General features: G+C 49.1%; 1 protein-coding gene across 5 annotated transcripts in view; it reads right to left on the bottom strand.

The window, feature by feature from the left end:
- rasal2 (RAS protein activator like 2) overlaps positions 1–20,372 on the bottom strand; it is a 56,277-nt gene that overhangs the window by 33,420 nt on the left and 2,485 nt on the right. For 2 of the 5 annotated variants that reach the window (XM_048245720.1, XM_048245728.1), the window contains exon 1: positions 9,925–10,788. The exons of 2 other annotated variants lie outside the window; for them this stretch is intronic. In XM_048245720.1, the coding sequence (XP_048101677.1) occupies positions 9,925–10,480 (556 nt within the window). In that variant the 5' untranslated portion in view covers positions 10,481–10,788. Of the gene's footprint in view, positions 1–9,924; positions 10,789–15,165; positions 15,184–20,372 lie in introns of those variants that run through there. One more of the 5 variants, XM_048245753.1, reaches the window with a different exon arrangement.

Here is a 20,372-nt window from a genome sequence, read left to right as displayed (position 1 = left end):
TAAACAAACGCGCTTTCACAGCCAGCGTGCCAAGCCCGGTTCTACATGCACACACAGACAGAGAGAGAGAGAGAGAGAGAGAGAGAGAGAGAGAGAAAGAGAGAATGAAATAAAAGAAAGAACGAGAAAGCGAGAAAGTAGCTCGCCCACAACCAGAGATAGACAGAGAGAGTAGCTCGCCCACAACCAGAGATAGACAGAGAGAGTAGCTCGCCCACAACCAGAGATAGACAGAGAGAGTAGCTCGCCCACAACCAGAGATAGACAGAGAGAGAGAGAGAGAGAGAGAGAGAGAGAGAGAGAGAGAGAGAGAGAGTGAAATAAAAGAAAGAACGAGAAAGCGAGAAAGCGAGAAAGTAGCTCGCCCACAACCAGAGATAGACAGAGAGAGTACGCGTGGGGTGGGAGCGGGATCTGGTCCAGGCCCTCTGGCAGATTGTCTCCAATCCGACAGTACCACCAGCAGTGCTGCAATCTCACCGCACACACACGTGGGCGAGAAAACAACCAGAGTATTTATTAAGCCGCCGTAGCCTAGTGCAGCCCTGTGCAACATTTCTTTGCAATCTTTTGAGTGATTTGTGGGAAGATGAAGGCTTCATGTGACTGTGATAGCGATCTGCCCAGGTCATCACCATGTAGGAGACGACGGGGAAAACACAGGTCTGTAGCCTGGAGACCGGTTACACACGTGTGCGTGTTAAATCTTCGCAGGAGGGCTAAGACCATTTGGTGGAGGAAAATATCCTGAGGGCCCAAGATCATTTGGTCTGTCCACAATGAGGGCCGAGACATTTTGTCCACCCAACGTTTCATTTTTCCAACATGCAACTAACTGCACCCCAGTTTCAGACAGAACGAAACCTGACCATGATAAGGCAACGCGACTTGTAGATGTAGGTTAGGCTAGTTTCAGTATTAATCAAACTGAGAGAAAGCACCGATGTGACTGTGCACTTCGATGGTGCAACGGTGACAACTGCAGTGTGCCATCTGGAGGATGTGGCCCTATTTCTGGATGAATTCTTAATGGATTCCCCGCATGGCTGTCCTCAAGAGGAAGCACTCATCCACACCTGCCTCAGCTCTCTCTCTCACACACACACAGTATGAGCACGGCAGGCCAGCCCCCACAACACACACGCACACACACACACGCACGCACCTCTGACTGTTCAGGAGGAACAAAGCAGAGTAAAACAGCAAGCAATCAAGCAAAGGGCACAGGGCACGTGCAGAGGAACAGCTGCTTATACTGCCAGGCACCCCCATTTTTATATAATATTTTTCCATTTTTATTTTTGTTTGGGTGGAAATAAACTTCTTTGATGTGTGAGAGAGTTCTGCCGAGAGCAAAATGACCTGTGTCCTGGTTTGCACTTTGTTCTTGCATGTTCTCTCTCTCTCTCTGTGTGGCACTAAAATCAGCAGTGTCAGTGAAGCAAGGGAACTGAAAGGGGTGTAAAAGGCAAGCCATGTCTCTCTCTCTCTCTCTCTCTCTCTCTCTCTCTCTCTCTCTCTCTCTCTCTCTCTCTCTCAGGCTACAGCAGCATGGAGCAGTGCAGGACTGTGCTGGGAACTCGCCCTCTATATTTAGCCCGATAGCACATGGCAATTAGTTCCCTCCGCAAGTGCAAGAAGTTGCACCCTCTCCCAGGACCAGGACATATGGAGAGAGAGAGAGAGAGAGAGAGAGAGAGAGAGAGAGAGAGAGAGAGAGAGAGAGAGAGAGAGAGAGAACAGCAGCCACGAGTCTCACTCGGACTCCGATGCGAGCGAGCCCTTCATCTGGCGAGAAGTGGGCATCTGCCGTGGCAGGGCGCCGTGCCTGCCGGCTGTCACCGGCCATCCTCGTTACGTAAGCCGTTAACAGCTCTCTGTGGCCGCTGCTGGTGCAGCAGGGAGCCTCTTCCCTGGTGTTCATGGCCAGACCACCTACAGTGGCGGAGGCCTTTTGAACTCTGTCACTTCCCTATGTTGTCTTTCCTTTTCTAAAATAAAATAAGATAAATCTGACTCCCAGTCACAGCGCTGATTTACAATCCTTGACCTAACCTGCAGAATGACATGACTTAAGATGTTTTTGTTGGAGGGAATGAACTAAAGTCTCCATCCGGCAGACATTCCAGAGAATCCTATTAATAAAGGCAGACATTAAAAGGCCATGTTGATAAGAAGAGCAGTGTTGCTGGGAACATAAGGTCACAGTCTGCACGATCTTCAACACTTCAGCACTCTCAACACGGAAATCATGAAGAAGGCGGCCCTGTGTGTGTGTGTGCGTGCGTGTGTGTGCCGGCCTCACTGCAGCGGTGGTGGCCTGCACCTTGTGTTCCTGTGTGTGTCTGTCCGTGTGTGTGTATGTGTGTGTGTGTGTGTCGGCCTCACTGGAGCGGTGGTGGCCTGCACCTTGGGGCCCTGTGCCAGTCTGGAGGGTTGGTGGTGGGGGAGAGTTGAGAGGTGGGGGGGGGGGCTGCCAGAACAGGAGGTGCATAGCCACAGACAGCGCCAGCATAAGCTGTTGGTCAAAGCATGCCATGTGACGCAGCAGGAGGGACGAGCACGCACACGTGCACACACACAGAGACACAGAGAGACAGAGAGAGAGAGAGAGAGAGAGAGAGAGAGAGAGAGAGAGAGAGAGAGAGAGAGAGAGAGAGAGAGAGAGAGACACACACACAGAGTAAGAGCAACATACAAGCTTCCACTGCCACAGTTACCTCAGAGGATGAGAGTATGTGATAAATTAAGCAAAGAAAGGTTCTAGAGGAAATTACAGCAGTGTTTAAGGCAGTGTTTTCGCCTAGTTGGTTAAAGTATGTGTCTTATTTTAATAGCTTATTTCACCACAGTGCACGGTGCCATGTCCCCAGGGCTCATCCTATTTGGCTGATCTGAGAGCTGGAGACGGAACAGAGCACACTCCTGGCCAATTATACCCGACCACCCGCCCACCTCTTGGCTGTGCCTGACTGTGTGAGGGCCTCACGGTGGGCGTAATGAGGCAGTAACCGCGTGGGTGTCCTGGACCTGCTCCCCAGCGCCGGCCGAGCCCACGACAGAAGAGGAGAGCTGAGGAGAGTGGGTCGGAGCGGAGCGGGCCGAGTGGGTCGGGCCTGGCATGGCTGGCCTGTTTGTTTGTGAGGCGGTGGTGGTGGTGGCGCAGCCTGAAAACAATTACTGTGGGGCGGCTGCCAGCTGGACGCTTGGGCTGCCAGTCTGTGACCCCGGAGGGGGTCAGCGCGCACAAATGGCTCACCGGCCAGGGCAGCAGAGGGGCCTGTCCGCTCCACAGGGAATGTGTGTGTGTGTGTGTGTATGAGAGTGTGTGAGACAGAGAGAGAGAGAGAGAGAGAGAGAGAGAGAGAGAGAGAGAGAGAGAGAGAGAGAGAGAGAGAGAGAGAGAGAGAGAGAGCTTCTGGCAGAGTGAGCGTGAGAACCCAGTCATAGCCCGGCATGAACACATCTACACGAGTATGTTTGTGTCTGAGCGGCGTGTTTGTGTAGTTTATATATACATGCGTGTGCATGTGAAGAATGCATGCATGACACTGACACACCAGTGCCCTCCAACCCACCAGCACGCGTTTGTGCCCCATCACACACTGGTGCCTCTTACTAGAGGTCACAAGCTGCTCGAGTCCACTGCAGTGTGTGTTTATGTGTTGTGTGTGTGAGTGTGTGTGTGTGTGTGTGTGTGTGTGTGTGTGGCGGGTCAGGAGCAGGGTAGAGCAGCACAGTAACCCAAGCTCTGTGGAGTCCTGGGTGGAATGTCTGGGGCTCTGGGTGAGGCTACGCCACCTGTCTGGGATGGAGTTTCAGAGGGGGAATGCTCCCAGGGCCACTTAAACACGGTCACCCCCATGTCACATCATGTCACCCGACCACCACCACCACCAACCCATCCAGGACCATCACACCACTCTCTACCACACGGAGCTTAACAGCACATGTACTACTACACACAAACTGCCACTGCCTCAAAGCGCCACAGTCTCCCATCTCTCACACACACACACACACAGAGCATGAAGAGCTGATCAGTCCCCCAACACACCCAATGTCACACAAATACACACATACAAACACACACATCCAGCCTGTAAGGAAAGACTGAGATTGACGGGGCGTGAAATCATAATTTTCCAGCTCTTTGCAGATTCCCCAGAGAAATCCCCCTTTCATTTCCCCCTTCTGACAGAACATGAAGCCCTCAAAAAGAAACCATTCTCACCGTGCAAAAACAGAAGTATATTTACACAAACTATGGGAGCAATTGCTGCTGTTAAAACTAGACCCCTTAAAGGAGAATTCCGGTGTGATATTGACCTAAAGAACGTATGTCTCATAGCTCACCTCGGCTTGTCCCTATGCAGGGGACAAGCCGAGGTGAGCTATGAGACATACATTCACACTCGGTATCATGTTTCAACAAACTTTAGGTCAAAATCACACCGGAATTATCCTTTAACCACGGTGTTAAAATGAGAAAAAACAGATAGTTATCTAACTTTACTTTCAGATGCCTTTAAGAGCCTGTCATATTCCCAACATACACAAACATGAGGCATTTGCCATTTACTCTCCCTATTCACAACATGTCAGTTATTCTGTTGTGTTATGTTTGTGTGTGTGTGTGTGTGTGTGTGTGTGTGTGTGTGTGTGTGACTGTGTCTGTGAGTGTGTCTGTGTCTGTGTCTGTGTCTGTGTGTGTGTGTGTGTGTGTGTGTGTGTGTGTGTGTGTGTGTGTGTGTGTGAGTGAGTGAGTGTGATTATGACTGATGTTAGGAATGTAGCTGGGATTTACCCCGGCCTGCTGTCTCAGCCTCACAGCCATTGGCCTGCATTCCCACACCTTGTGCCAGGTGTGTGTGCTGAGTACACTACACACTCTCTCTCTCCAGCGTCGCCGCACAGGCAGCGAACAGAGGATGCTTTGTGTGGCTCCTCCGCTGCTGCCGCGACCTGGACTCTTGTCTTGCTCCATCACCCCCCCCCCCCGCCCCATGATAACCAATACGGCACCAGACTAGCCTGGTAACCTATGGCAACCTGTAAACACAAACAGCTCCTCCAATAACAATGCGGCGACGTCAGCCTCGACGGCCAGGTCAACGGAAAGAGCGGGCCCCGAGGGGATGACAGAGATGGGTGGAGGGATGCGGTCACCATAGGTTGACATGGAAGAAAGGGGGGGGCAAGCTGAGGGAGGGAGAGAGAATAGAGATGGACAGAGAGAGAGAGAGAGAGAGAGAGAGAGTGAGAGAAAGAAAGAGAAAGAGAGGAGAGAGAGAATAGAGAGGGAGGGAGAGAGGGAGAGGGAGAGAGAGAACTGGAGCAAGAGCGGGGTGTGGTACTGATACTGCCCTAAACCCGACTGCAAACAGGAGCCAGACCGAAACAAATAAACAAGCTTACTTAAGAGGCGGCTCAGCTTTCCATCTCCACTGCGTCACCGTGCAATTGCAATGCAAATGACTCAAGCAGCCTGCGTGCCATTCAACAGATGTCAGGGCCTTGAGTAGGAGACGCCGTTGAATGGATGAATGTTGCGTGGCAATTTTCAACTTCCATTACAGATCATAATAATTCAGAGGCCCCTATTTAGATATCACTGCGGGTTGGCGGGTTATCAGCATTGCAAATTAGCACGTTTAATTGGTAGCTGGAGAGAAAGGGGCTGAGAAAGAGTCTGCAGTGGGAGGAAATGACGGCAATTAACAGATTGAGTTGTGATTGCAGACCCTGTGTGTGTGTGTGTGTTTGTGCGGCAACTCCAGCTGTTAGCAGTCAGATAGCACAGAGAGGGAGTAATCAGAAGTTTGGTTTGTGTTGATAAGCGTAATTTGTGTGTGTGTGTGTTCCAACACATCTTGAAGGAATACAAAATCTACATTTAGTCAGTAGGGCAGAGGGACATTTTGCTTTCAGTCGCTCAGGGCCACTGTTCATCCTTTTCAGATCTCTGAATAAATTAACCCTCCACTTTTCAAGGTATCTGTTATTGAATTGTCTCAGTCACATGAAAACAAGGGTTCTTCGGAAATAAAACAGCAGCAGTCGAACAAGCTAAACAAATTCAATTCCATTGTGTGAAACTGCATACATTGGTGGCATAAGTCACCACACAGCCTCTGTGGGCTCTGCATTTTTGAAGAAGGGAAAAAAAGAGGGTCAAGAGACTCAAGTCTGCGGCTGTGTCATTGCAGTGACAGCGGAGTGCTTCGTATCATTCATAATTCAGTCCAGTGTTACAGGCGTGGAAGGCAGAGTGGCGAGGCTCGAGCAGACACGCACGGCTGCCGTGGAGACGCGTCAACGTCAGCTCAGCCGGGCTGCTGACTCGCGAGGAAGACGCGGGCCACACACAGGCTCCGCTCGCCGCTCCATCCCCTGCAGGCAAACACGCGGCCGTCTCCCCAAATCACAACCACTCTGTTTCTTTGGAGGCAGAGGTCGGGGGACAGAGGGAAGGGGGAGGGGTGGAGGGTTTCCCCATTTTCACAATGCTGCCTGGTGCACCACCCTGAGTGACAGTTCTTACCAGAAAGTAGGGTAAAACATGCTGCTGGGGGAGGGGAGGGCTGCCATTGGAATTTCAACACACACACACACACACACAAAACAAGACAGCAGTGCAGTGCTCACAGGATGATGTTGCCTTACCTTCAAAGAAGTGTGTCAGGTTTAGTCAAATCTCACATCAGCATAAAAAGAAGATAAGGCACAAAAAGTCGTCAGGAAACACATCTCTTATCAAAGCAGGGACAAAACAAAACCGAGAAACCCTGACTTCCAACCACAGTGTTGACAGCCCTCATTCCAACACTTGGTGACACAATCTGCACCATGTGCTCTAATAAATGATGTGCCAGTTAGCTAGCCCATTGTAGTAGCCCAGGGCCCAGAGAGAGAGAGAGAGTGTAAGAGAGAGAGAGAGAGAGAGAGAGAGTGTGTATAAGAGAGAGAGTGTGTGTAAGAGAGAGAGAGAGAGAGAGTGTGTAAGAGAGAGAGAGTGTGAGAGAGAGATTGAGAGAGAGAGAGAGAGAGAGAGAGAGAGAGAGAGAGAGAGAGAGAGAGAGAGAGAGAGAGAGAGAGAGAGAGAGAGAGAGAGAGAGAGTGTGTGTAAGAGAGAGAGAATACATGCTGCTTTGTTACCCCGGGGAGCCCACTCCTCCCCTGCTGTGGCTGTCGTTGTTTAATATTCAAAAAAGCCTTAGCACATTTGCATGCCCGCTGCTCGTTTCTCTTCACACAGACACATTGGCGTAGTGTGACTGTGTGACTGTGTGTGTGTGTGTTATTTATGATACCAATGGTATGCCTATGTGTAACACGCAAACGCAGGTATTACACTTTGAGCAGGCTGAAGTGTGAACGGTCTGTAGTGCGCACCACTACGTGCCACACAGCAGCGTCTGCCACCGCACCACTGCCTTTGCTGGAACCTCCGGGCATTCCAGAAGCTACCCGTCCATGACGGCACAATGCAGGCTGCATGAAAAGCTCAGCTTGGCGCGGTGCCAGTGTGGCTGCACACAGCCTGTCTGGCCTGGTAGTGAATAGCCAGACCAGCCTGGCCCAGTCTCAGGCCTCCAGGCCAGGGGGACTTTCACCAACCGTCTCCCAGGCCCTCTTCTGGGACATGACACGAGTTCAGCCAAAGCCTGAAGAGTGCAAGAGCGGTCTCTACTTTTTCTCATGACTCTGGCTGACCAGGGCTGGCCTGGCCTTTGAAAAGTTAATCAGGCCATAGGTGGTGTGGCCACATGCTTTGTATGGCGACAGGACAGGGTAGTTGCTATTTGCATACAAAAGAGAACTAGGCTGTTTCCCTTTTCTGGATAACAGGAGATTGAGGGGAGGGGTGCGAATGTGTGTGTGTGTGTGTGTGGGGTGTATTTTGGTGGGTGGGAATGGGGGTAGATTCCACTGCCAGACAGCTAGCTCTGCTCACCCGCTGTGGCCCGCAGGGTCACAGATTCAACTGGGAATTCCCATCCCAACCTTCCAACCTTTGAAGCTTCGTAATGCAGTGTTTTTGTGTAGTGTGTAGTGTGTGTGTGTGTATAGATACTTCAGGCTCTCATTTAGCTTCCCTGGACAAAACGGAACACAGCGCAATTTCACTTTCGAGACTCAGACGTGCATTGGTGCATACGGCTTCCTCTGTTCGCCAATTAGCATTCATGGTAATTCAGAGGGGAAAATCCGCAGACAGACTGGTGCAATCTGTGGGGTGTGTGTGTGTGTGTGGGTGGGGGGGGGGGGCTGTGAATGTGAAATGAGGAAGAGAGAGTGTTTACAAAGTAGGCACAGAGAACTGAAAGATCAAAAGACTGAGAGGTGTGGCTCTCGCTCACACACACACACACCTACTTCTGACCTAAATATTCAAAATAGAAGAGAAAAAGGCTAGTGTGTGTGTGTGTGTGTGTGTGTGGGGGTGAATTACTCTGAGAAGTCTTTCGAATGGAAGCTCATACTAACATAAGCAATAGCATTGAACATAACCGCCAAAATAATCAAGTGTACAAAACTGTCAGGTCTGAAAGGGTTAATTCCAATGAATGTACAAACCATATGTTGCCTACTTCCTCTATGGAGGTGCCTAGAACACGAGGCTGTTAGATAACAAGTGAAGCTGAAATATTAATAAAGTAATAACGGCACACAGGGAGAACATACACACACACACACACACACACACACACACACACACACACAAACAAATACAGAAATAACATTGTGCATTTGTCCAAAGAGAAGAGGTGCAACCAAACGTGAAATGACAAAATGTCTGTCACAGACAAGTAAAGACTGTTTGTGGTGTTTAGTTTCACTTACATGCGTGACGCACTAAAAATGAACCTTGCTCATGGGAAACGTGCATCTACAGAATAAAGCCTGATGATTAGCAGCAGTGGCTTGAAGCCATGGCTCTGTGATACCCAGATATATGAAATGGTGATTTGCATACAATGACCTTCAAAAAGAAGCCTTATGGTCCTTGTAAAGGAGCGCAATATAATGATGATAAAATTCTATAATATCATGATAATGCATTAATTATGCACAGCAGAGCTAGCCAGAGGACTGGTCTCGTTATAATCCCACAACCAAATCAGAGAGTGTAACACACTACGACTAACTAATGCATCGCCAAATTATGAGATATCGCGCTCATATCCAGTCCTAACTTTTATCACTACGAGTCAGTGAGAATAATTTATGATGACAGAATTAATCAGAACCCTCCAAATTCTAATACAGAAGAACTGTCTGGAACTTCCCTTTGCAATGCAAGCTCTTCTGTGGTAAACCATAAACCAGCACATAGCACTAGTGATAAAACAGATCTATTCCACAGCAGGTGGTGTCAATGTAGTATAGTATATATAAGTATACTCTTTTGATCCCGTGAGGGAAATTTGGTCTCTGCATTTATCCATGCATTAGTGAAACACACTCAGCACACAGTGAGGTGAAGCACACAGTAATACCGACGCAGTGAGCTGCCTGCTACAGCGGCGCTCGGGGAGCAGCAGTGAGGGGTTAGGTGCCTTGCTCAAGGGCACTTCAGCCGTTCCTACTGGTCGAGTTTCGACCCGGCAACCCTCCGGTTACAAGTCCGAAGCGCTAAGCAGTAGGCCATGGCTGCCCCATGGATGTAGTATGGATGTAGTGACTGGAGGGTGTAGGTTGATAGGGAACTCACAACAATAGGCTCAGTTAAGTAATGACAGGCAGGCATGAATGCTCAGGTCAACCTTTGCAAAAACACCTACATATGTGTTGGTACAGAAAACACATACTCATACATTGGCCAGTGTTGGTACAATATTTTCAAATATAAAACACTAGGCTAAATATATTGATTGACCTTGAGTTCAGCCAGGTCACTAGCAGAGCATGTTGTCCTACCGTCCTGAGCTGGTTCGGCTGGGTACAAATCCTCCCTGAGACTTAGGAACCGGCCAAGGCGGCGGGTCACCGAGGAGACGAGGCCCGAGAGTGACACAGCGCTGTAGTCGAACCGTAGGGGCAGCGTGGTGGCCGTGGCCCTGGTCCCCGACTCCGACAGGGACCTGTGGTACGGGGGCGCACGGTGTGGGGGCTCCCGCAGCTCGGTCCTCTGGGGCCGAACGTGCTCCATCAGCACCCCGCGGCTGGTCACGTTCCTCGGGTGGGGGAGCGACTGCGCCCTGGTGACCGGAGGGTTGACTGACCGGCCACTGGTAACCTTTTGCCCGCCGGGGCATCCTGGCTCAGAGGTCTGCCACACCATGGTCCCCCTGTTGATGAGGTCAGGAGGGTTCTCGGGTACGGAGAAGGAGCGGAGCGTCAGACAGGGCCTGGTAGTCGGGGGCGGACCGGGCCCTCCGGAGCTCCCCCTGGAGGCCCACGCGGGAGTGCTCCAGCTCGCCTCCGCCTCGGCGCGACTCAGCTCCTCCAGCGCTGCGCTCCTTCGCAGACTCATCGCTCAGCTTGAGGGCCCCAAAGCCACGCAAGCAGGCCAGACCACAGACAGCAGGAAGGAAGCCCTGTTCACTCCTCAAAACCCCCACCGGCTCACAGTTGCCCTCCGGCGTTAACAGTCTTACCGCGGCGCGTGACTTGACGCGGTGTTGATCGAAGGCGCCATCTTTGAGCTCAACGCTGTGGAGTTCTGCCCTCAGATGATCCTCCAGAACATCCTCGCCCAGTTAGCAATTGCCTTCAGCAAAACAGCCTTAGCTTGCGGGAGCCCATCTCCTGTCTTTGTTACTGAAGGCGTCCACTGGCTTGTCTTGACGTACCATTTCCTGACTTCAGCACTGATACTACTCTTCCTAAGAGGAAGTGAGGTGCCAGATATACTTTCGCAACAGAGATGTCTCCTGTTTCTGTCCAATCAGCGGCCTCAAAAGAGTGCTCAAAGATTCAGGGTTTCTGTTTCATGACAAAATGACATTCAAACAAATACGGTCTTCATGTGTATGATCCCTACACTCCAAAAAAATATTAAAGGAAGATAAAATAACAGTAAAATGATGTTTTCAGCTGTACCAGGAAGTCAAAAAACAGAATACACTACATTAAAGTCTTACTGTCGCTCATAGCACCACTTTCTTATGATGGGACTTATAATTCCAAGAAAGGCCATGTAAGAAAATAACACTGCATCTACAACAGCAGCCCGCTCTGCACCTGTTAAGCTGTGGAGCAGTAACACTGCAATATATTGCTACCATTTAAGAGATCAAGGTGAACAAGGTGTCAATGATCTTGGAGGGGCATTAACACCTACACACCCCTTTAGTCAAAGAGAAATAGGATGGCTTGTTGTCAGCGTGTGTGCCTGTGTGAGTGTGTGTGTGTGTTTATGTGGAGCGCTCAGCTGTAGTCTTATGTGATCACGGTCTAGGTCTGTGTCTACCCTTCTCCAAACCAAGAGTCTCTTGTGTCACATAACAATGCCAGAAGACTTTCGCAAGGGAAATGTCACCCTATCCCACACACACACACACACACACACACACACACACACACACCAATTGCCAAATACCACCACAGCCATAAATATTCATGCAACCCTATTTTAAACTGAGCAGTCCCCTGACAGAAGCTGAAACCTTTGTGATGCTTTTGTTAGCCTGAGGAAACCGAGAGCTCTCCCAAAGGAACCAGCTGTCCATCCAACAGCCCTGCCATGTGGAGACGCAGCACAGCAGGGTTTAAATCAAGGCCACTGCCAGAGAGGCTGACAAACAGAAATCCAATCAATTTGGGTGATTTACTTATTAATGCCACTTGACAAAAGTCTTGGAGGTCATTGGCGCATAAGCACTTCTAGACTGCGTTTTGAGTGAAATGTGCACGCTTCTGAATGAAAATAAGCCCATGAGTGCCAGAGGAAAAACAAAACAATCGTAAATAATTTTTCCAGGGAACAAAGAGGGTGATCCCGCGGACTCCGCTAAGTGTCATCCTGGAATACAGTGAGCAAATTTCACACTTTCTATAGCAGGAGAGTCAATCCCAGCGGCAGAGTCAGGAGAAGCCATTTCCTTAGCACGGTTTCCTGTTTACACCATCCTCACGCTGCCCGCAGACAGGATAGTCCAGACACACACACACAGGCCTTCATGTCACAAATTCTGCTTCTACCACCACGCTCAGAACTTTTAACTGCCTTAAGCCTCTGGGAGAAATTAGACAGTCTCAAGCACACACTACACACACTTGTCTTTTTTTTTTTTCTTGAAACATGGACTTTGCCTATGGGGTCATTTGGAGGAGAAAAAAAAACAAAACATTTCCTGCTGCTGAACTGGAAAAAGACTGTTGTGGAGGACCACTGGAGGAGTTCAGTCTGGACAACAGCAATTAACACCTCACCGAGCACGCTCCCGACGCGCCTGGTGGCTATAGCGGGCGTGAGAAATCAGTCATTAAAGGCTGGCTAGCACTCTCCTGCACTGTGGGGCCTGCCACTTCCATACCACACACAGACACACACACACACACACACACACACACAAACAAGAAACGGTGACAACAACAACGCTATTGGCACAGTTGATAATAAGAGGAGCGAAGGTGAGAGCGGCTCAGTCGTTCCCATGTGCTGACGCATGGTGCCACGTGGGTCTGTGGGACCGGAGCTGCTGACTGTAGCGAGGGCCTGGGGAGGGTAAATATGAGCAGATCGCTTCTCATGGAAACCAGTGACAATGAGAGACAACAGGGGTTTTTTTTCTCATGCCTTCTTCCCACATTTCTTCCTCTGTGCTTAAATTAGTCACACACACACACACACAGACACACACACACACACACACACACACACAGACACACACACACACACACACACACAGAGACACACACACACACACACACTCTCTCTCTTGCTCTCACTCCCTTCCTTCTATCCTTCACCACCCCCATTTTCCTCCTTCTCAGCATGGCGTAGATCTAGATCGGGACACACTGTCTCCACTTTGGAGGACAGGAAATATGACAGGAGGCCACTGGCAGCGCCGTATGCCACTTTGTCTTTCTTTCCTTTCTTCTGCTTCCTCTTCTAAGTAAGTGGTACGGGTGCATGGTGCGCACACACACACACACACACACACACACACACACACACACACACACACACACACACATACACACACACACACACAAAGGCCCTCCTAAAAATAGCACCTGGCTATAAAAAGCCATCATAAATCAGTGGAGGGGAATCAGGAGGGAGAGGGGACGAAGGCCTCTGCACAGAACGTCACCTCAGAATGGCATGCAAACCAGGACTGGTGGGCCCTTGGAGCTCCACTGGTGGTCCTATTCACAAAGGCATGCTTGGCACTCAGTGAGATGGCTTACTACACAGCGAGGAAATGTTTAGTTAAAAGTTGGGAATCATCAATATTTTTGCATTTCAGATAGTGCTGTATTATGGTATTGACATTATGCTATAGATGTTACTGCAGTTTAGATACCTTCAGTATAGATTTTAGGTTTAAATAAGTTTAAAAACTTCTCAATATCAAGTAGACTGTAAGCTAGACTACATTTAGAGTATCTTAGCATGTTTATACAATTCTATTAATAATAGAATATATAGAGCCTTAGATCGAGTCAATATCTGAACTACCAAGGTGAGACTCATGGAAGAGGAGCTTCTTTACGCATTAAATGGGAGAGATGGGACATCTATTGTCTATGTACTTTATGTACTGTAATTTAGCATCCACACCAACTAAGACAGTGCCCCCATCACCCCCATGACTCCTTCCTCCAGCCATCCCCTGAAATAGAAGAGTGAGGCTTATTTTTAAAAGCGGACACAGGTTAGTGTTCTTGTTTTGGTTCTAAGGAGGGGAAATCCTGCCAACCCCGACAACGTAGTGCAGTGTCTCACTGCTGTGAGTGGGTGGGGGGAGGAGGGTTGCCAGAAACTTTCCATTTCCCCTCCTTCCACGGCCTGCCTTCCTATTGTGTGTGAGGTTGTGAGATTTGTAAAAAAAAAAAAAAAAAAAACACATAAAAAATGCGCCAGTGAAATGGAGCAGGGAAAAAACACACGTTGGAATGCACACGCTTTGTCATGGCTCTTGGGTGCTTGGTATGACTGGTTAGAATCTGCAGCACAGAGGAGATAGGTAGGCAAGAAAGACCAAGGAGCTGAAACACCTTGGCTCCGCTCCATGAGGAGCCATCCCTTCTACCTAGGTAAATAAACACCAACACACAAACAAAAATGCCTCGCTGCCTTCAGGGAAAAGGACATGGTGCCTGTGGAGCTGACGAAGGTCAGGCACAACGAGGAAGAGGGTGGATGTGGGAGGTCTTGCGCACCATCACCGGCCACCAACCGAATGACGTCATTGGGTAGCACACATGTGCACACACACGTCCACCCAGCCACCCACCCACACACACACACACACACACATACACACCACATTTAATGATAAAGTCTTGTTTTATAGCTCGAGCGTGCACCACATAACTGCAAGGTCAAATGAGCAGTAAAAAATTAAACAGCCGAGCCGTCACTGGGATGGAGGAGCAGAGCGATAGCAAGAGCGTCAGTGCGGCTCAGAAACACATAAGCGCTCGAATATCGAGGCGCCATATCAATAAATAATTTGGCATTCAAAGGCCGAGGCCCTAATACATCACTTAGATGTTATCATTCATGCTGCTGGCTCCACCAGGCTGCTCTGTGGAGGGAGGCTGCATGGTTTATGGGCTGGTAAAGACGCGAGTCGTTCCCACAATCTTCGTCCAGTGACGTTCTCGAAGGCCTGCGAGGCAACCCACCGCCAAGCCCCATGTAGCACTCCTCAATCAACTAATCAAGCGGTGCTTTCCAGCGGTGCCAAATCACCTCAGGCAGCAGGGCTGGCACTGTAGCATGCTCATAAGCACACACACACACACACACACACACACACACACAAACCTCCAGTAGGTTTCCATAACCCTCTGCCTTGCACTCATCTCTCTTGGCAGCCGCCAAGCGCATTTCTACGGAATGATGCTTGATTTCAAAAGATTATCAAGTATTCCGCGTCCGAACAATACTGCCAGAACAAACACCACCATCGCCAGGGAAGAGATACAAAGGCACATTACATGTGAATTATCGTATAATTACATCAGCTCATAAATTACCTTTGGTTCAACAACCTCTCAATCTCCACACACTTAAGAGTCGGCCTCTTGGTATCATTCTTCAAAGTGAGAATTAGTTCCTTGGTTTCACAGTGCGTGACAGTTATGTGCAGGACTATGTGAGAGACAACTCAACAATAACAGCAAAGGACTTCCATGGAGGATGAGGTGGGCCCTTGCTACTAAATTTAAGACCAAGATGGCCAGCATCCAACAGCCTTTTGTCTTCTTTCCTATCATATGCTGGAGAACAATAAAAGGGTGGAGGGACAGCACTCGTCTCCTGCATGACCAACTCCAACGTGCAAAACACAAACCCGGTCTAGAATGAGAAAGGGAAGATGGTAGTTATAGTAACCCTGTGGTTACTTGGCAACACACTGGAGGAATCCAAAGGTGCAGTACCAAAGCCACTATTCAGGGCCCTCGCATTGCCAAAGGATATGCACAGGCACTGACAATGACACTGACACACACACACACACACACACACACACACACACCAAATGTGGTCTTCCTGACTGAGTTTGCAGTGTTGGGATTTTTGTTTTGGATCTCCACCTGAAATTCTTGCAATGCCTTCTCGATAACTAGACAGGAGAACTGACTCACTGTATTTGATGTTACATTTGTGTGGAGAGGGAGAAAGAGAGAGAGCGAGAGTGTGTGTGTGTCCTTATGCAAGCACGTTTGACAAAGAAAGGTAAAGTGAGAGAGAGTGTGTGCTTGCGTGAGAAGCTATGAAGACCTTTTGCTGAACCCTGTCCAGGCAGCAAAGCAGAAACTCCAGCGAATTGAAAAAAAGTGCCCCATATTCCCAAACCATGACGGAACAAAACGGCTTCCTTGGATGTTCTTAGATATAGTCGGTCAAAGTGACTCACACACACACACACACACACACACACACATCAGACAGCTGTTTGTTCTCCTGATCACAACGCTGAGTTGGACTGACAAAAATGAAAATAAGTCCACCCAATTGGGCCACTAAGGTCCTCTGACCCAGAGTGAAGCTCATCTTCCTGTCTAAAGCGATTAAATGTCTGCAGCGTCACATGTGTCGATGAAATGTGAAACCCCGGTCGGCTGGCTCTGGGTGTCTCTTCCGCCCGCTCGCCTTTGATTCTGCCATCTTTGTTCAGAGTGGTGATGGAGAATCAAACCAGGCAGGTGGAAAATTACTGTCCGCCCAGTAAGCGCTAGACAGACGACCTGAGTGTTTTATTATTTAAAAGGGGAGGGGGGGGGAGTTTTACTGATGCTACACAATATGAGCAGAGCTATGAATCAAAACAGTGTGGACTGTTCAAACAAAAGCGCTGAAAGGCTTCCTCCATATTCCCACATTGCCTCCACCTGCATCTCCATCTCCCAGCCTCATCTCTCTGAAACCGCAGAGAGAGAGAGAGAGAGAGACAGCACAAGAACAGAAAGGCAGAGAGAGAGAGAGAGAGAGAGAGAGAGAGAGACAGCGACAGAACAGAAAGAGAAAGGCAGAGAGAGAGAGAGAGAGAGAGAGAGAGACAGCGCAAGAACAGAAAGAGAAAGGCACAGAGAGAGAGAGAGAGAGAGAGAGAGATTGAGTGGATAGTGGCTGAGAGTGAGGGACCCATCCACTTTTCCATGTCTCTCCACAGCTTCACCATATGTTGAGCTTCAGGCTTACAGCAGGTGAGCCTCTATAGCCGCCTAACGAGCTGTTCGCCAGCCTGCATGGTAACACCACACCCACGTCGCAACACTGAGCTGCAAATCACATCCCAGAGTGGAGCCATCAGGCCCAGGCGTGATGGATGCTGGTGGACCTGTCTGCCTTGAGTGTTAATTAATAATGCACTCATGCAAATCACCAGCAGCACCATTGAGATTCATTAAGACCAATACACAAATCCCCCGACTGGACATGAGGCGTTTGACCCGAAGCACTACCATCATGGCTGAGCCAATTAGACCTATTAATCTGACACTGTTCAGTGCAGAAGCTGCTGCCCCGAGGCATTCGGGGGGAGGGGGGGGCAGATTCATTAGAAGTCCAGGGGGGCCGGAAGAGGTATGGTGTTGCTCTTAATGTATTCAAATCAATAGGATGCAACTGGAAACCACAGGCATCTGCCCACGGTAAGGTGGTAAGGGAAGCTGGCGAGGCATCTGTGTCTGCCTGTAAGCGAGCCTTTGCTTGAGGCACATACGAACTACGGGGGTTGTAAAGTGCTTACAGTGGAAATACACTGTGGCCATATCTTACCCACATGCTGTATGTGCGAGGGAGGACTGATGCATTGCTTCTGAAGGTAGTCAGGGCTTGATTAAAGCTTCAAAAGCAGCTTTACCTCTGATTCTAGCAAACATCTTGCAGAGCTTGTAATTCTGTCACCTTCATTCAACTCTAAAAACAATTAACCCTCTGGGAAGAACGCCGGAAGAAGATGCATCATCCAAAACAGGCATTCAAAACAGGAAAGGGTGGGGGATAGGTGGTGGTGCCCAGATAGCTGCTCTCGTTTGCTGGGAACACTACAACAATGACAGAGTCACCAGGCTGACAGCACCAACGCACAATTGAAAAGATTCTGCGACATGTCTGATGTTTTTTACAAAACAGTGTTTACTGAAGACGAAGTACCTGCTTTCACACACTCTCCATTTTTAAAGACAAAATACGTTTGATCCTGGCCTGTGAGAAGGGAGCACCCAGCTAACAGGAAGTGGAGCATGTGAAGTACTTGTGACTGCAGAGGCTTTCTGTTTAATTGATTCCATTCACTCGCTCTCACTCGCTCTCACTCAGACTGACTCAGATTACTGAGCTCAAGTCCTCACCTTGGAACTACTTGCTTGTGCAGGAAGTAGGCCACAATATAATCAACCAAAATCACAGGAGCCCTAAAATAATGTGATATTTAGTGTCAAAAACAACTGATTCTTTGACAGTGATAGATAATTTCATAATTTTCTTGTAAAGTGCCTGCACTTTCCTATTGTGTTTAAACAAATTCATAAAATCATATGAAACAGACAATCAGAGAGGGTAAACACATCTTAACTTCAAATGGCATTATAATGTTTACAAAGCACTGGATGTCATACCTTCATCAAATAGAAAACTCATGCGTTTTTGTACAAGAGCCTTAGAAGGTAATGACTGCACAAAGGGGAAGCACGCAAGAATAAAACCTTTCCATCTTCCCTTTTCTAAATAAAGTTTAATGAGCTTAGCCACAACAGCTTGTCTCTGACTAATGCACTCCATCATAAGGTCCAATCGCATTAACCAGGCAGTGGCACTCATAGAATATAGGTACACATCCTAATCCATATGAGTCATAAATGCTTTGCAAATCTGAGGATTAAAAAGGCAATTTCAGTTATGGACATGGACTTTATGGTCATTCCTGTTGAAATTAATCAATAATTGATTTTAGACTACAAAGGTTTGCAAACTCATCTAATTGGAAGTCCAAGTGAATCTGTGAAAACTGGCCTCAGCTGCGCTTCTCTGGTGACCTGGAGAGCCTTTTCAAGCGCATCCATGACAACCGGTCTTTGAAGCCACTAGGGGAAACTTCTGCCACCCCAAATGTCACGCCCTCTCTATGGAGCATCTCTTAACAGAGACACTGCATGAGGACATTGCCGGAATAGGTCCTTCTGAAACTGGACTGAATACATTTTTGTTTCACATGTCTAGCCTATTGTTGACATGGATTATGATAAATTGTTATTATTTCTAAAATACTGTTCCTTCTTAAACGGCTTTAAAAGGAATGGCATAAAGATTCCGCAACTGTGAAGGCCAATGGCAGATCTTTGGGCTTTGTTGTTTTTACGTCAGCCCTGTGAAGAATAGCTATGCTGGGCGGCAGTATGGCATGCAGGAGGGTCGGCAGGCCCGGCGTCCGAACAGAGTTATTTTAGCCCTGGAACGCAGTGACGAACCGACTGGTGCCTGCTGTTCTGGAATTCAGAATCCTGGCCACTGAGGTCATCCTCCGCTTGGTCTGCTTACATCACAATGGCTGTTCCGCCGTCCGGCAATGCAGCGAGCAGGGGGAGGCACGAGGGAGGGAGGGACGGGAGAGAGTGGAAGGGGGGGGGTGGGTCACACATCCTGAGACAGGGCTAGAGCTGTCTACCGACACAATCCCGCCATTCACGGCTGCCTCTCCAGCCAGCACTCCCCCCATGGCTATGCTATCCCCCAGCAGTGCCTCCTCCTCCCCCCACCCCTGCCTTACAAAACCTCTAACACTCTCGTCTTGTAAGCAACGCCACCACCACCACCATGAAACAACATGCCACAGACAAGCAAACAGCTCAGAAGCAGAGCGCTGGCAGCTTGAGTCGGTTATCCACCCTCAGAGCCAGAGGAGGGATGTGAGGGAGGGCTCGTGTTTTGACCGAAACCCCCGAGACATGCTGTCAAAACCGGCCCACACCCAAAACCAGGCAGACAGAACAGTGCCATTCAGCATGCCAAGGAGCTGACTTAAGTGATTTACAATAGAGCCGCACACACCCACACAACCACCTCCAAAAATACATCACAAAAGACAATCGCTCTCCTCCTCCCTCAACCTGTTTCTGGCCCTGTGCTGCTTACGGTGATAACGACAGGCATCAGATCCAATGGGAGGGGAGGGAATTTAACCCTCACACACACACATTTCATCATAAAGTCTCCCAGACAGACCGGATACCACTCTCTGCTTTTAGGCAGTGACACAACATTGGTTGGGCAATCAACATCGCCCCTTCTTGTTCAAATAAACACACGGATGTGAACCAAAACAGCGAATCAAAAACGTGCGGCCAATAAAGACGGCAGGGTCTCCAACCTCTCCCCCTTGCAGGTCACTTTCCCATGAAATGACCAAGTCATAACTAGAAATAGTCATGATGGAACCCCCTTAAGAACCTGATGTCATGTGCGGAAAAAGAGACAAAAGGCCCCTGTGAGACGTGTGGGCTGTGCGCTTGACCAGGAGAACGCCCCCTCACCTCCGTCCAGAGCTCTCCTCCCGCCTTGGCCTAAGCACTGCTGAGGGAACGCAGCATGATGACAGAGTCTTTACTCATGGTGTGGGAGCCCCTATGGTATCTGATTTTGGCATGCTGCTGGACCATGCAGTGCAGACAGCCAGAGAGCGAGAGAGAGGGGAAGAAAAGAGGTCCCATCAGGCATGACTCATCCCTGGCTCATCCTC

Source organism: Alosa alosa, chromosome 1, assembly GCF_017589495.1.
Source record: "Alosa alosa isolate M-15738 ecotype Scorff River chromosome 1, AALO_Geno_1.1, whole genome shotgun sequence".
Lineage (NCBI taxonomy): Eukaryota > Metazoa > Chordata > Actinopteri > Clupeiformes > Clupeidae > Alosa > Alosa alosa.
This window is presented reverse-complemented; position numbering and strand designations above follow the sequence as displayed.